Below are 13,880 nucleotides of genomic sequence, written 5' to 3' on the forward strand. Positions count from 1 at the left end.
ATTGTTTCGAACAAACGTTCCTAGCTGCAGCCAAGTTGTTACATTAAAGTTAGATTTCTTTCAGACAATTTGCCCATGCACTTGTTGCTGAAGAGGCAGTGTTGGTACGTGAAATCAAAAAGAAGAATTACATCCCAATGTAAAAGATAAGAGAGGGAAAAGGGGAACACACAGAGAACACCAATGTTATCTGCTCCCGAGCAACGACCCCAACTCCTCCTACATAATGTTTCAGTTAATGAGACTTCTAAACAAAGACCACATATCCACCATGAATTCCAATTTATTACTATTTTCTATAAGGACTTCATATACACTGATGTCTCCATTTTAAAAGTGTCTACAATATAACTGTAGTAAATTAGACATATTTAACTATCCCATATATTTACACACATTTCCAACTGCTTTAATAGAGGCTGTGTGGTCTGGTGGTTAAAGAAAAGGGCTTGTAACCAGGAGGTCCCCGGTTCAAATCCCACCTCAGCCACTGACTCACTGTGTGACCCTGAGCAAGTCACTTAACCTCCTTGTGCTGCGTCTTTTGGGGTGAGACGTAGTTGGAAGTGACTCTGCAGCTGATGCATAGTTCACACACCCTAGTCTCTGTAAGTTGCCTTGGATAAAGGTGTCTGCTAAATAAACACATAATAATAATAATAATAATAATAATAATAATAATAATAATAATAATAATAATAATAATAATAATAATGAATACATGCTGAAAGTGCCTATGTGTGTAAAACAGCAGAAAAGCTGTTAGGACTACTATTCTTAATTTAGCCAATTAGTTGCCCGTTAAGAGCTCTTGTTCTGCTACTCTGTAGTCACTCACTGGAATAAATAGTCCAAGCTGTTTGTACTCTCTGCTCAGTAACTGCAGTAGAAAAAAAAGCCTAGAGTGGTTTGTTTCGTGAGATTTGGAAGAGGAGTTAATGGTTCAGTTTTTATGACAGCGCAGAGGTGGGTAATGTGGTAGACTCAGAATTACACAGTAGTCATACAGCAGACACATTGTTTACTTCCTGTCAGGCCTGGACAGGGATGTCATCTACTTACTGTAACAATGCAGCATTCCCTGGATCAAAATTCCTCTTCAAGATCTTTCAGAATCAGAAAGAACTGAGACAAAGGATAATACAAGCCAATCTCGACCCCAAAAGAGGTCAGAACAGCGGCCCAATCATGGGCTTTCTGGATGCTCTGACACTGAATGGGCTCAAAATCAGATTGCGTCTTACAGCACCCTACACTGTACATGTGTTAAATGATATAGCTCAAATTAGAATAATGAAACTGTCTAGCGAATCATGATGTAGTTTGGTTTTTCAGAAGGGTGTTTCCGTTCTGCATGGAAATATCTCCATTGTACTTTTAAAAGCAGTTTGTTTTGTTTTGCTAATCTGCTTCATCACTATGCCACGTCCATTCTTTTTATGCGGGATACTCTACAGACAGCTGCTTACTCTGCAATAACAAGCAAAACTGCTGAATTAGGACCGATTCATCACGAGGTAAGGTCTGAGCGCCAAGCCACAGCACCTCCTGGAAGATAAGACTGAGGCATCAGTTTCAGAGCTCTTAGCACTTTTCTAATAACCCATATCTGTAACTGCAGCTGAATAAGCTTCCGATGCAACAGCACAAGAATTATACATCTGCACCATTCTGTACTGGACTTCCACTGTGGTCTTGAAGCTGCACATTAGCTCTCGTTGGGTGGTCTCTCATTCTCTAACACAACTTTGTGAAATGAAATACGCTGTAACAATCAGGACTCCAAACCGTGGCTTTCTCTTGTGCAAATCAAACCCAAATATCAAAGCAATTCAGTCTGTAGATCTTCCACAGCGCCATATGCATGCTGCCTTGCTGTAAAGGGATAGGATATGTATACTAAAAACCCAACCAAACTGCATAATCAGCAAACACAGCTTCACTGTTCCTTGTCATTGTGATTCATTGTGAAGTAATGTCAGCGAATCTTGGTTCACCAGCCAAGTCATTTGGAGTAGAAAATTGCATATTCTTTTTTATTTTATATTGGCTTGAGGTTTTCTTCTCTCTGAAGGATGTTCTTTCTTTGTTTTATATAAATCCTCAGAACAATGCTGTTGCCCCATCTGTATTGTGTAGCAAGCAAGCTGCACATCACAACAAGAAGAACCATTGAAACACACAGAAACAGCAGCTGCGATGCATCACATGAAACAATGATGTATTGCTGCATAGAGCTGGAACTACAGCTATGTCAGCATGACAAACATGACAAAGGATATTTATCATAAGAAATCTGTTTCATGACACAGTGTCTATTTTACTATTCTGATGAAATGTAAATGCATGTACCAGAAAACCATGGTGTGCATCAGGGTCCTCGAATTAATTCACTGAAGTTTATTTAAAGTTCCGCTTTTCCATTTAGACTAAAATGGTGCAATCACAGCGCTGGGGTAAATGCTTAGTGGAAATGTTACAAGAGCCCAATTATTCCTTATGCATAAACCATTAGAATGTTAGCAATTATACAGGATTCCTGTACATTTACTGTCACGCAATTCCTGATGAATATGACGCAATGATCCTTCCATCCCTTGCGGGTGATGCTGTGTGATTAATACCAGTGGAAACAAGATCATAAGCACATGAGTGAGCTGGTTCCTCTGCATCTTGGTGTCTAATGAGACAGTTGCAGGAAGTGCAGGTCATTACTCTATTGTGAAACTGGATGCTCATAATCAAGAAAAAAAAACAAAACACACTGCACATCGTATAAATCAGTGCATACCAAGGGACACATGAGACAACAATGAAAGAGACAATGATAATCTGCTTGTGTTCCCTTAAGCACTTTGACATATACTTTCATGGGCTGCTCCTTATACAACACCCAGTTCTGACTACACAAAAGGAGTGGACTCCAATTACCTGATGATGACACACTGGTTTTCTCTGTCAATTATCATGTTTCTGTACATGTTGTCCGCTAGTGCATAGATGTGAGGAGGATTCTCATACGGGGCCTAAACAGCAAAAAACAGAAAATTAAAATAATGTAAAAAAAAAAAAATAAAAATAAATAAATAATAATAATAATAATAATAATAATAATAATAATAGGACAGAAGCCTGTAATTCAACAGTTAAGGTCTTGGCAGCACAAACAAACAATAAGAGCCAGCAGCAGGCAGCTTCCCAGGATTCAACAGCCTGACACATGTGCTTTCTGATGACAAGGGGTCTTCTGGGATCAGAAAAGATGTGACATAATAACTGTTAGGGAGCTTCTGAGGTCTTAAGTACAAGCTGTAAGAAATATGAATGATATTTATTTTTCCTTCAGCCTTTGAGCTAATTAGCTGTTCTGGCCAATGTGAAGGACTGAGAGCCAGGAGTTCTGTAGAAGAAGTCTACAGAATTACACAATTTTACCATTGTGTGCCTTCGTGGCTCCCAGTTTAAAAAAAAATATATATATATATATACACACACTACACCCAAGTACAGGTAAAAGACAACCTAGCTGCGTGCCCAGGCTTCATATCTGAAGTTTATTCCTGCCTTTCCCCCGCAGGACTAGGCAGAACTGTCTTTAAAATAGTTCTGAACTCTACTCACCGCTCCCTGGTACATTTCCACTTCTTTCTCTCCAAAGTAAGGCATCTGTTTGAATGGGTTCACGGAGATGAGCACAGGCCCGATGTATGTCTGTGCCACCAACGTTAAGGTCAATTTTCTGAAGATACATACATTTCTTTGCACAGCAGTATATGCAGAAACACACGTTAACTAGTGTTCAAAGGCACCACTTGTTTTTCTCTGACGGAGCATTTTTAAGGTGCTCTGAGCTGCAGTGTTTTTGGGAGCACTCAACCGCCATTGCTCTTATTAGAATCCCAGCCTGTAAGACAATTCAAAGTGGGCTGATCAAAGTGCTTACACTAACAGTTTGAAATATCACCAGTTCAAGCCTATAACATGGTGCTCTTTAGATATTAGCTTTAATTGAATTGACCACTATGCAGCATTCATAATAACCCTAATAAAGGCTTCATTACACTGTGCACAATCCTTCATAACAGGCTGTGAACGGGAGAGAATGAATCTGAGCTGCAAATCTACCTCCCGACCAGGAAGGGTGCTAAGTAAGGTTGGTGATACGCCTTCACAGGGAAGTCGGCCATCTTGGGGAAAGGGCGTAGCTGTAATACTGCTGAACGACTCTGTTGTGATCAGCTGTGTTGCGTGCGGTGATTTGATAGAGCGTGGCGCCGCGCTGCACCCTGGACACACTGTTTTGTTTGGGAGGTGAAGTGCCTGCTTCAAGTCCCCAATACCATTGATGGTAGCGGGGAGCAATTATTTACATCTCTGTTTGGACATTATCACATCCTGACACAGGCATATAAGAATTCACTACATTGCTGGTGCGCCAATCCCACAAAAATTATTTAATAGGTCTTGTTATTAGCAATGAAAGTGTTACTACAATGCTGAAGTTGCAATTGAAATGAACATTTGGTTTGTAACAAAAACTGCTTCCTGTGTTTCACATACTGGTGTCTCTGGAACACAATCCCCTTGTACTCAGTAATCAAAGGAAACAACATTTCCATTTTCATTTTGAAAAACACAATTCTAATAACTTTACAACAGCTCCTATGAATTTTTTCTGCAGTAGCTTTTTTTTTTTTTTTTTTAAGATTTCAGATTTGGTTGGGTTTTAAATGCAGTAATATTGCTGCTAAAGATGTGTGCATCATAAATGATCTAGTTCCCCTCGAATGAGGAAATGAGATCAACTCAAAGACTTCTGCATGGAAACATTGCCCTGTTTGTGTTGGGGTTGAAAAGCCACTTAGAGAAACAGCCAGTGAACACGCTGGTATAAACGAGCAGCAGGAATTCCAATCCCTGATTGACTAATAAAGGCTGCATTCAGTGGCCACTGCAGTAATCCCCAGCTGAAGTGGTACAGGGTGTCACACTTTCATTGCTGCTGTTTTGACAACAATTAGGGGATTGATTAAGGGATTAAACTCCTGTGTCACAGCTAAGCTGCATTCAATTTACGCCTCAATATTTTTTCTTACACGTGACAAGGTTCAGATGGTCTCAATGAACAAAAGTTAGAAACAAAACAAGAATAACACAACTTAAAATATACGAGAGAGAGAGAGAGAGAGAGAGAGAGAGAGAGAGAGAGAGAGAGAGAGAGAGAGAGAGAGAGAGAGAGAGAGAGAGAGAGAGAGAGAGACTGACAGAGAGAATATTATATGGCAGGCTGTGTATAAAAACACTGTAAACCATCATGGTCCTGGAGGGCCATTTCACTCCAGGTTTAAACAGATACAATTATATAATTAAACTACTTCAGGGTCTGGATGTAGGTTTCATTTGTCCAATTAAACAATTCAGCACAGGGCTGGAACAAAGACCAGGAGTGCAAGGGCCAACTTTAGCCACCACTGCTTTAAACCCAGAGAGAAATATACATACAGTGGATTTTGTGTAGGGAAAATGGGAAGGAATAGGGAGAGTAGGCTGAAGCTGGATAAGAATAGTATAGACCTGCAGGCTTCAACGCTCACTGGCTCAGGTTAAACATAATAAACTGAAACACCCTGCTACCCATATGGCTTCTGGTTAACAGCTACTTTGTTTTTCATGCAATGCAGGTACATTTAGGTTTTTTATCCAGCAATTAAATGCTTTTCCAGATCTCCATGTCTGCTGAAGAAGCTCTTGAAAACCAAAGGAAAAGCTAAGAGTGGGCAGCAGTAAGCCCAGTGCAGGCCAGCATGCCCTGCTTCACTTCCTGCCCTTTGTCCCAGACAGAAGCCTGCACGTGGGAAGAGATTCACAGAGTAATTAATGGGTCTTTGACAAGCTGCTCCACAGCCACGTTTGGGGAGCCAGGGAATTCAACTTTAGTTTTTAAAAGTTCCCTGGTGTCTTGTTCAGCAATTTTAAAAATATCTTCACTAAACCAGATTAATTATTTCTCGCCAACAGCAGATCTTGATGCTGAATTGGCAATTATTCTTCCACAGAAAAGCTATTTTGTGCAAAGGGATTAAAACAACAGGGCCTTCAGTATCATTTACCATTTTCTTACTGGTTACTTAACCACATCTTAAAAGGAGGAGCAGTTTTCTTACAGAGCCGCTCCCCCCACTTTGTTGTCTGCAGCTGCTGTTGTTTTAACTGCTGAACTAAGCGGTCGATGAAGAATGACATTATAAGAACTGACGGCTCAGAATGCCATTTTATCGAGCGCTCGGCTGAATAAGGCAGCAGTTCATCTTAATGTCGGAGATGAGCATGGATTTTGGAAGCTTCTGAAAAGGATACAAAGATGTAATCGTCCATGTAGCGTTTCTTCAGGTTTTCCACAATGGAGTCCTCTGTGATCTTGGACAGCAGGACCATGTCATCCACGCCGCTGTGCTTCACATTGTGGCTCTGCCAGTGGTACCGGTGGCCTTTGCTCCCCTACAAGGAAACGACAGAAACAATTAGACAATCAGAGACGGACGGGACGGGGGTCTGTTTATCTGATCTAAACAGCTGTGGCCTAAATACCACCACAGGGAGGCTGTAGGACAGCCAACTGAACTGTTGAAATGTCTCTAATGAGCTCTATTTCCTAGACTCGGTGCCCTTTTTTAAAGCAAGCGCAAAGGAATTTTCACTACGGTACAATAAAAAAAAATGCTAATTATGTTTAATAATCCCCAAAGTGCTCAGAAAGGTAACTCCGCACCATGAGTATTACAATCTCACATTGAGCACACATAGCTGTGAAGTCTGCTTGCTCAGCTTTTCTTTTTCTCCCCAGTCTAAAAACATGTTTGTTTTTCTCTCTAGGGTCACTGATTCATGTTTCATAGTGTGCATGAGTCACAGACTTCTGGGTCAGGCTGCTGTTACAGGGGGGTGACGTGTTGCGACTGTGAGACACAGTCAGCAATGTATATAAAAAGACCTGCATGAATCAACTGCAGGACACTGCCAGCTTTGATTTAGAAGCTGCTTTTGTTGAGCGGCTGTTCCGCTTCATATGAAAATTAGAGAGAAAAAAAAAGTATTTTGTCAAATTTAGTAACTGAACCATGAACAGTACACAACAACTAACATACAATGCATGTCGCGAAACGAGAGGAGGTTAAAAGCTCACAAATGCAGGCGAGTTCGTTTGCACAGTGGTTCAGACGCTCTCTTGCAGTGCGCATTGCTTCACACACAGCCCCTGCCTTCTTACACATGCTATCATAATACTGTATGTTAGTATTTTGTATTTTTTGAATATTTCTAAAATGTGCTCTTGGTGACCAATGAGTTAAAGCCATTCCCTGTAGCACTACCCTATGACTGGTTCACAAGTTTACAGTTACCTCCCCAAATTCCAGAGAAGTAGAAGTGGTTTCCAATGTGAAGCAGCACTGCTAAATGTTCACCGCAATGACTAGCCATAGAAAACACTCACATACATTACATGTACATCTATTTACAAGCTATTAATATATTACAACTAGAATTGGGGAAGTGGGGATCAATTGTATAGGGAATGCTTAGCTGGTAGAGGAAGGAATGTTTCTTTGTGCATTTTGTTTAATGGCATGCATGTTGAAATACCTGTTTAAAATTCCTTTCCAGGCGGTAACGATTAACAGGTTTTACAAGGTGTAAACATCTGCTTTCTCTTGTGCTGCCAGCAAACCAGTGAGATTCCTGAAAGACGAGGTCAGGGCTAAGCTGACTGAGTTATAAAGGAGGGGTAGGTGTTGACTGGAACACTTCTGGGATTCATGCAAATCAGTTGTATAATATTTAGATAAGATTTCTCCGATATGGCACCCACTAACGAAGAAGGCATTACTTCCATTACCAGACATTTTGCAGCAGCAGAGAAAGTCGTTCTCGTTCAAAGTGAACAGAAGCAGCAGTAACCTGTGGTGTAGTCGAGCCAGAGTTCCGTTCTGGTACTATTTTATACAGGCCGCAGCAGTGTAGTCAAACCGAAACTCACATAATATTAATTATTTCTTAGCAGACGCCCTTATCCAGGGCGACTTACAATTGTTACAAGATATCACATTATTTTTACATACAATTACCCATTTATACAGTTGGGTTTTTACTGGAGCAATCTAGGTAAAGTACCTTGCTCAAGGGTACAACAGCAGTGTCCCCCACTGGGGATTGAACCCACAACCCTCCGGTCAAGAGTCCAAAGCCCTAACCACTACTCCACACTGCTGCCCATATGCAAGACAGGGGATTCAAAACAAAGAAATGAACAAATATGCATTTTGGTAACATATATAAACACACGTATGACAATACTGGACTGAATCAGGATGTGCAAGTAACACTTTTAGGAATAAGCGCTTTATTGAACAACAGACACCAGCTGTAATGGAGCAGGCTGACCTGCAGAGCAGCTCCACATTATTAGACCTCTCTCTCTGCCTCCACCTCTCCCACAAGCACATGGGAGTGCTCTGGTCCTGCCGCTGGCAAAGAATTAAATCAAACCTACCCTGAATATTTCCACTGAAATGAAATCTGTATCCTGCATATCTAAAGAGCTGGCGATTCTTCCGTCATCCAAAAGAAAGAGATGAAAGCAAAGGCTGCAAGGTAGGTCTTCAATCGCTACAAGCTTAGAGCTTCTAGCAACTAGTATGGTGTGGAGAAAACACACATTACCTGAGGTTTAGAAACACCTTAAACTTTCCTTTCCTTTCACTGTAGCCTGCAAGCAGTTTGGTAGCGATGCTTTTAATGTTGTTTTACTACTAAAGGACTAATACTTATTTGCTCTTTTGACCATCACTGTTGACTCTTTATATAGACACCAACAGCAAAATCTTTAATTCGCCTGTCTCTAACTAAAACTTTAGAGAAATCTATTGGTACCACCACACAGCGAAGCCTAGTGCCCTTGGTAATTGTTACCCACCCAATGAGACCTCCCCTAATCCTGATCATGTGGCCAGTCTGTATTCAAGCACACGTATTCATTCACATAATAAACAAAAAATAAGCCTAATTCAAAAGCACCTTTGTGCCAAAACACTGTGTGGTTGAGCATTCAAACATTCCATACCATCAATTGATGAGGTTTTTTTTCCCTCCAACAAAAAGTCTTCTTGATGGCTGTCGATCAGAAAAAAACCTGTAGTGTTTTATATGTATGATGCATTATAGACTTTTATGAGAGTGTAGAATTTTTACAAGTATGGTAGACTTCCTAGATGGAAATGTATTGGTATGTCAAGTTTGGAACCAGCAAAAAATACAATTTCCTAAGTAAATGGCAGCTTTACTTCATCCCTTCAGGATTTCTCTACAAAACAGGCGCAGACCAGATGTTGTGTACATGTGGTATTGACTTTCATGTGTTTGAGCCACTGTAAAGTAAACACTACAAATGCACTCCAACTAAATAACCCATGTTATGACACTGCTACTACAGTACTATTGCTTGGCTCATTAATTTGTTTTCATTATGAAGTCTCCTAGAGCAGGCCTTTTGGAATCAAACACACACAGCTGATGGCTGCCATGGATATTGCTTTAAGGCAGAGGCTTATAGCTCTACTGGGAATTTTCAGATTGGAATAACAGTTTCTAGATGATAAAGGTATAAGCAAAACCACGACGCATCGTAGTGCTTGGACTAGCTTTAACAAGTATTAGGACAGTACTGAGACACAGTGACCTCCTTTACGGACAGTAGCGTATGAACAGATGGAGTTGTATTTATTAAGCATTTCTCCTGTAAATTCTGGATGGAAATGGTTCTTGGTTGAGCTCCCAAAGTGTTACCATAACCAGATAGTTTGTTGATATATCAGAAACACAGATTTGGAGCATGATAATATTTATTAAGCGTTACCTATTCCCCTTATTTCTCTAAAATAACTATTGCTTGGCCCCAGCGGTCTTTATGCTGTGTCGAACAGGCTGGAATGGATATTGTGGAGCCATTACCATGGACATATCATCTGCCCTCCCTAATAGATGCTTACAAGGGTTCAGATTGGGGTAATACAATGAATTATGAATTGAAGTTAAAAGCAGGAAAACTCCTCAAGACTGCAAATCACTATGACCACGAAGGCTGGCAGTAATACCCCTGCGCACCACAAGACGAACAGAGACTGCATTTCTAATAAGGGAACCACTTCCTCCGACAGAAGAATACACAACCAAAAAGCCATACAAGTCAAAACAGAAATAAAAAGCCTGTTCCATTTCTTCATGTACACTTAAAATCACAAGAAAACACTCCTCAATTACCTGTTTTAGAGTCCAGCTTGCTCCAATGGTCAAAACCCAGTTATTATTGCAATTATTGTTTCCTAAACATGGCCTGGTATCTAGTACAGTACTTGGTAACACAGAAGACATTTTTCCCCTTTGGGACTGCTACAAGTGGGTGCAGAATGACTAAAGTTATTATAAAATACACACATTTTCTCTTTAATAACACAATACTTGTTATATATTGCACTGTCCACATGTTTTTTTTGTCTTTTTTATAGTTCATGATACTTCATGAACCACCCTTGCAAGTACATATGGGGATCTTTAAGAGTCTGTGCCAAAAATGCAAGGCATCACAGATCCATTTCCTAATCTTTTCAAGTTTGGTAACATACTGTTTCCAAAATGCAATCCTTCAGGATCTGTGGAATTTCCAGCACCAGCCCAGATCTATAGGCCATCATTTGCTCATGCAAATTCCATTGCCATATATGGAAAGCAAGCAGCCTAGCCCAGGGCACAGGAAATGGCTGTGTTTTTGATTCAGTCTTGAAGGCGGCATTCGTTTAATTTTTTTTTGGAGTCGTATACTGTACTTGCTGTTCCGTCTTCACTCACTGTGAAAATCCACGAGATTCAGACAGTGCCAAGGTTTCATTACTGTGCCCTCTGCTCTTATTAAAAGAAACATTACAGACTAATCCACACTGTTGCCATTTTAATTAACATTTTATACATTTGGCAACAGACTAAACTAACTTCCACCCTCAAGTAAGTGCAGCCAGATCTTCAATAATGTACATTAACACACACATATGCCAAACTTGCTAAACTTCTAAATATATTTAGGCCTGCACATGCATGTATTTCATAAATATATATGTTTTATAAGGTTAAAAAAAACTACACATTTGAAGTAGTATGTAATATAATATGTTATAAAAATAACTGAAAACTAAGCAAAGCAAACAAACCAAACACCCGGAAGTAGTTACATAAATTAAATTATGGAAAAATTCATAACTTCAGGAATTTACTGAAAAATGTGAAATGGTTTCCATCCCCTCATCACAGAGCGAAGGAGCCTGCCTATTGAAAAGCACTTTGTAAAGGCTGCTTGCTGCTTGTAACTCTCAGACTGTCTGGGCATTAATTAGACTCTGTCCAATTAGAACTTTTTTTTTTTTTTTCTAAATCTGAAAACAAAAACAAACAGATTAATATCAAATTACCGAATAAAATGAAATGATGAATGCAACATACCTCCCTCAGCTGTTTTATGTTCCAGCCAATGTTCTGTGGTTTGGCGAAGCACTCGGGCTTGCTATTAACGCAGTCATAGAAGGGTTATTAATTGAGTACTCACTGAAACTGCAGTTTCTTATGAAAGGCGATGCATTTTATGGCAGGGTTGCATGGCAGTTACTGTAGCCACAATAGCATGTAACAGGCAATACCAAAGCTTGATTAATTAACCCTTCAAAGATGCCAACCCTTCTAAACTCCTAAAAGCAGTTTGTGTGTTTCCCAGGTCTGCCTTATATTGAAGTGTAGGGGTTTGGTCCATTATTGGCAAACTAGTTATTTTCACTTGGCATTAAACTTGTCATTATATTAATAATGCTGAGGGGATCCAATCAATGAGGGAGTGTTACACATACCCTTGTTACTATATACAGCATGTCAAGTTAGAACAAAGTGGGGAAAATATAAAGGATGTCCTTTCTGATTGTTTTACAGTGATACTGCCTCAGTATTGGTTAGAATGGGAAACCATTATCCCTTGTTGTCAATATGACCAGTGTGACCAGTTCAGCATGGGGTAGGGGGGGCAAACTGGTCTAAATCAGAGACTAGTTCATACTGCTGTCCACTGCAGAAGTCTGCAACCAAGTCCAGGCCAGCTCGGCCCTGGGAGGATATCTTCTAAGGGGTATGCTGTTCACCCTGCCCCACACATCTTCAACCAACACCCCCTTCCATGAAGCAGTAGTAATCACTCTCACCCAATGAGAATCACCCCCCTCCCATTTACTTGTGGGCTCTTGTTGAGCTGTTGTAGAGCTACAGTCCTTGTTTGGAATTTATACTTAAAAACAATGCCCTCCCCCCCAAAAAAAATAAATAAAACAAAAAACAAAACAAAAACTGTGAAAAACTTAAACCAGAACCCAGCAGGAATCTGTTAAATATAGGTTACCTCTGATAAGTCATCACATTGCAACCACATCTCTAGCAGATCATCTGACAGTGCACTGGCTGAAAGATCAGCTGCAATCTCTGCAGCATTTGTACTTCCTGGGAACAATAGCATTCCCCTGTGGGTCTGGCCACAGGATGTACCAACAAGAAGCGGGAATAGTCATCAGGCTACTAGAAACTGCCCCTGATTGTAAGCCCCTAAAGCTTTGTTGGAAACGGTGCTAGTGCAGGCAGACTTAAAACTAGTAGGGCAGCCTAAAAATCAGACACACACATGGTGGAAAAACAGGTCTAGTTCTGCCAGGTCCAGTGAAAAAGCCACCAGTGTTGCCAAGCCTTTTAAAAGAGCAAGAGGAGGACTTGCCACAGGAAATCATGACATTCTTGATGGTAGTGGACTGTTCTGGCCCTGACTTCACTGCAATGGAAAAGCAGAACCAGCGGAGACGACATTCATTTGGTTGGCCTAATTTAGCATCAGAATTATTCCAAAACAAAGAGGAGAGTGTGTGTGAGCAGGGTGGTTTGTAAGTAGAGATGGGTGTAGCTTTAAAATCTTAAATTTTGGACTTGAATTCTGTTCTTTTTAAAGCTCAGTTGACAGTGAAAACACAGTCAGCAGAGAGCATTCTTTCTCCCTCTTTTCTCTCTCTTTTTTGACTCTAATGATAATAGGTAGTGTCCAAGGTAACAACAATTCATGTGGAGGACTGAAGCAGTGACAAAACAAAAATGCAAAAAGTCAATAGCTGGCAAGTTTGTCACCTGGAGATTTCCCTGCCTGTTGCCATTCACTCTGACCAGCAACTTAGACAAGCAAAACAAATGAAGGTTAATGGTATTTATCTTTCGTCACTAGGCAGGCAAACAGAGCCATCTGTGGCAAAGCACTTTCTATACAGGATGCACAGGAGGGCGGAATCTACCAAAAAAGGGTTTGATTTCATCACCATCAAAATACAAAAACAACAAAAAAGGCAGCGCTCTGTGACCTGCATTATTTACCTGTGTTTTGTTTTTTTTTTTAAATTTAGTAGTCTGCAATTTTTTTTTTTTTTATTAGTTTTTTTTAATTTGTTTTCTCCCCAATTTAGTAGTGTCCAATTATTTTCAGGCTCAGCTCACCGCTACCACCCCTGTGCTGATTCGGGAGGGGCGAAGACGAACACACGCTGTCCTCCGAAGCGTGTGCCATTAGCCGCCCGCTTCTTTACACACTGCAAACTCACCATGCAGCCACCCAGAACTACAGCATCAAAGGACAATGCAGCCCTGGGCAGCTTACAGGCAAGCCCACAGGCGCACGGCCAGACTACAGGGGTCACTGGAGTGCGGTGAGCCGAGGACACCTTGGCCAACCTAGCCCTCCCTCCCGCAGGTGGCGCTCAGCCAATTGT

At 40.7% G+C, this 13,880-nt stretch overlaps 1 protein-coding gene across 2 annotated transcripts in view; it reads right to left on the reverse strand.

Annotated features, from left to right (window-relative positions):
• Positions 1-13,880, reverse strand: part of LOC117428091 (unconventional myosin-Ie) — a 53,467-nt gene that overhangs the window by 28,449 nt on the left and 11,138 nt on the right. For both annotated transcript variants that reach the window (XM_058995226.1, XM_058995225.1), the window contains exons 2-4: positions 6,358-6,498; positions 3,622-3,711; positions 2,932-3,026 (exon numbers count right to left, since the gene is read on the reverse strand). In XM_058995226.1, the coding sequence (XP_058851209.1) occupies positions 2,932-3,026; positions 3,622-3,711; positions 6,358-6,498 (326 nt within the window). The remainder of the gene's footprint in view (positions 1-2,931; positions 3,027-3,621; positions 3,712-6,357; positions 6,499-13,880) is intronic.

The sequence above is a fragment of the Acipenser ruthenus genome, chromosome 21, assembly GCF_902713425.1.
Source record: "Acipenser ruthenus chromosome 21, fAciRut3.2 maternal haplotype, whole genome shotgun sequence".
Taxonomy (NCBI): domain Eukaryota; kingdom Metazoa; phylum Chordata; class Actinopteri; order Acipenseriformes; family Acipenseridae; genus Acipenser; species Acipenser ruthenus.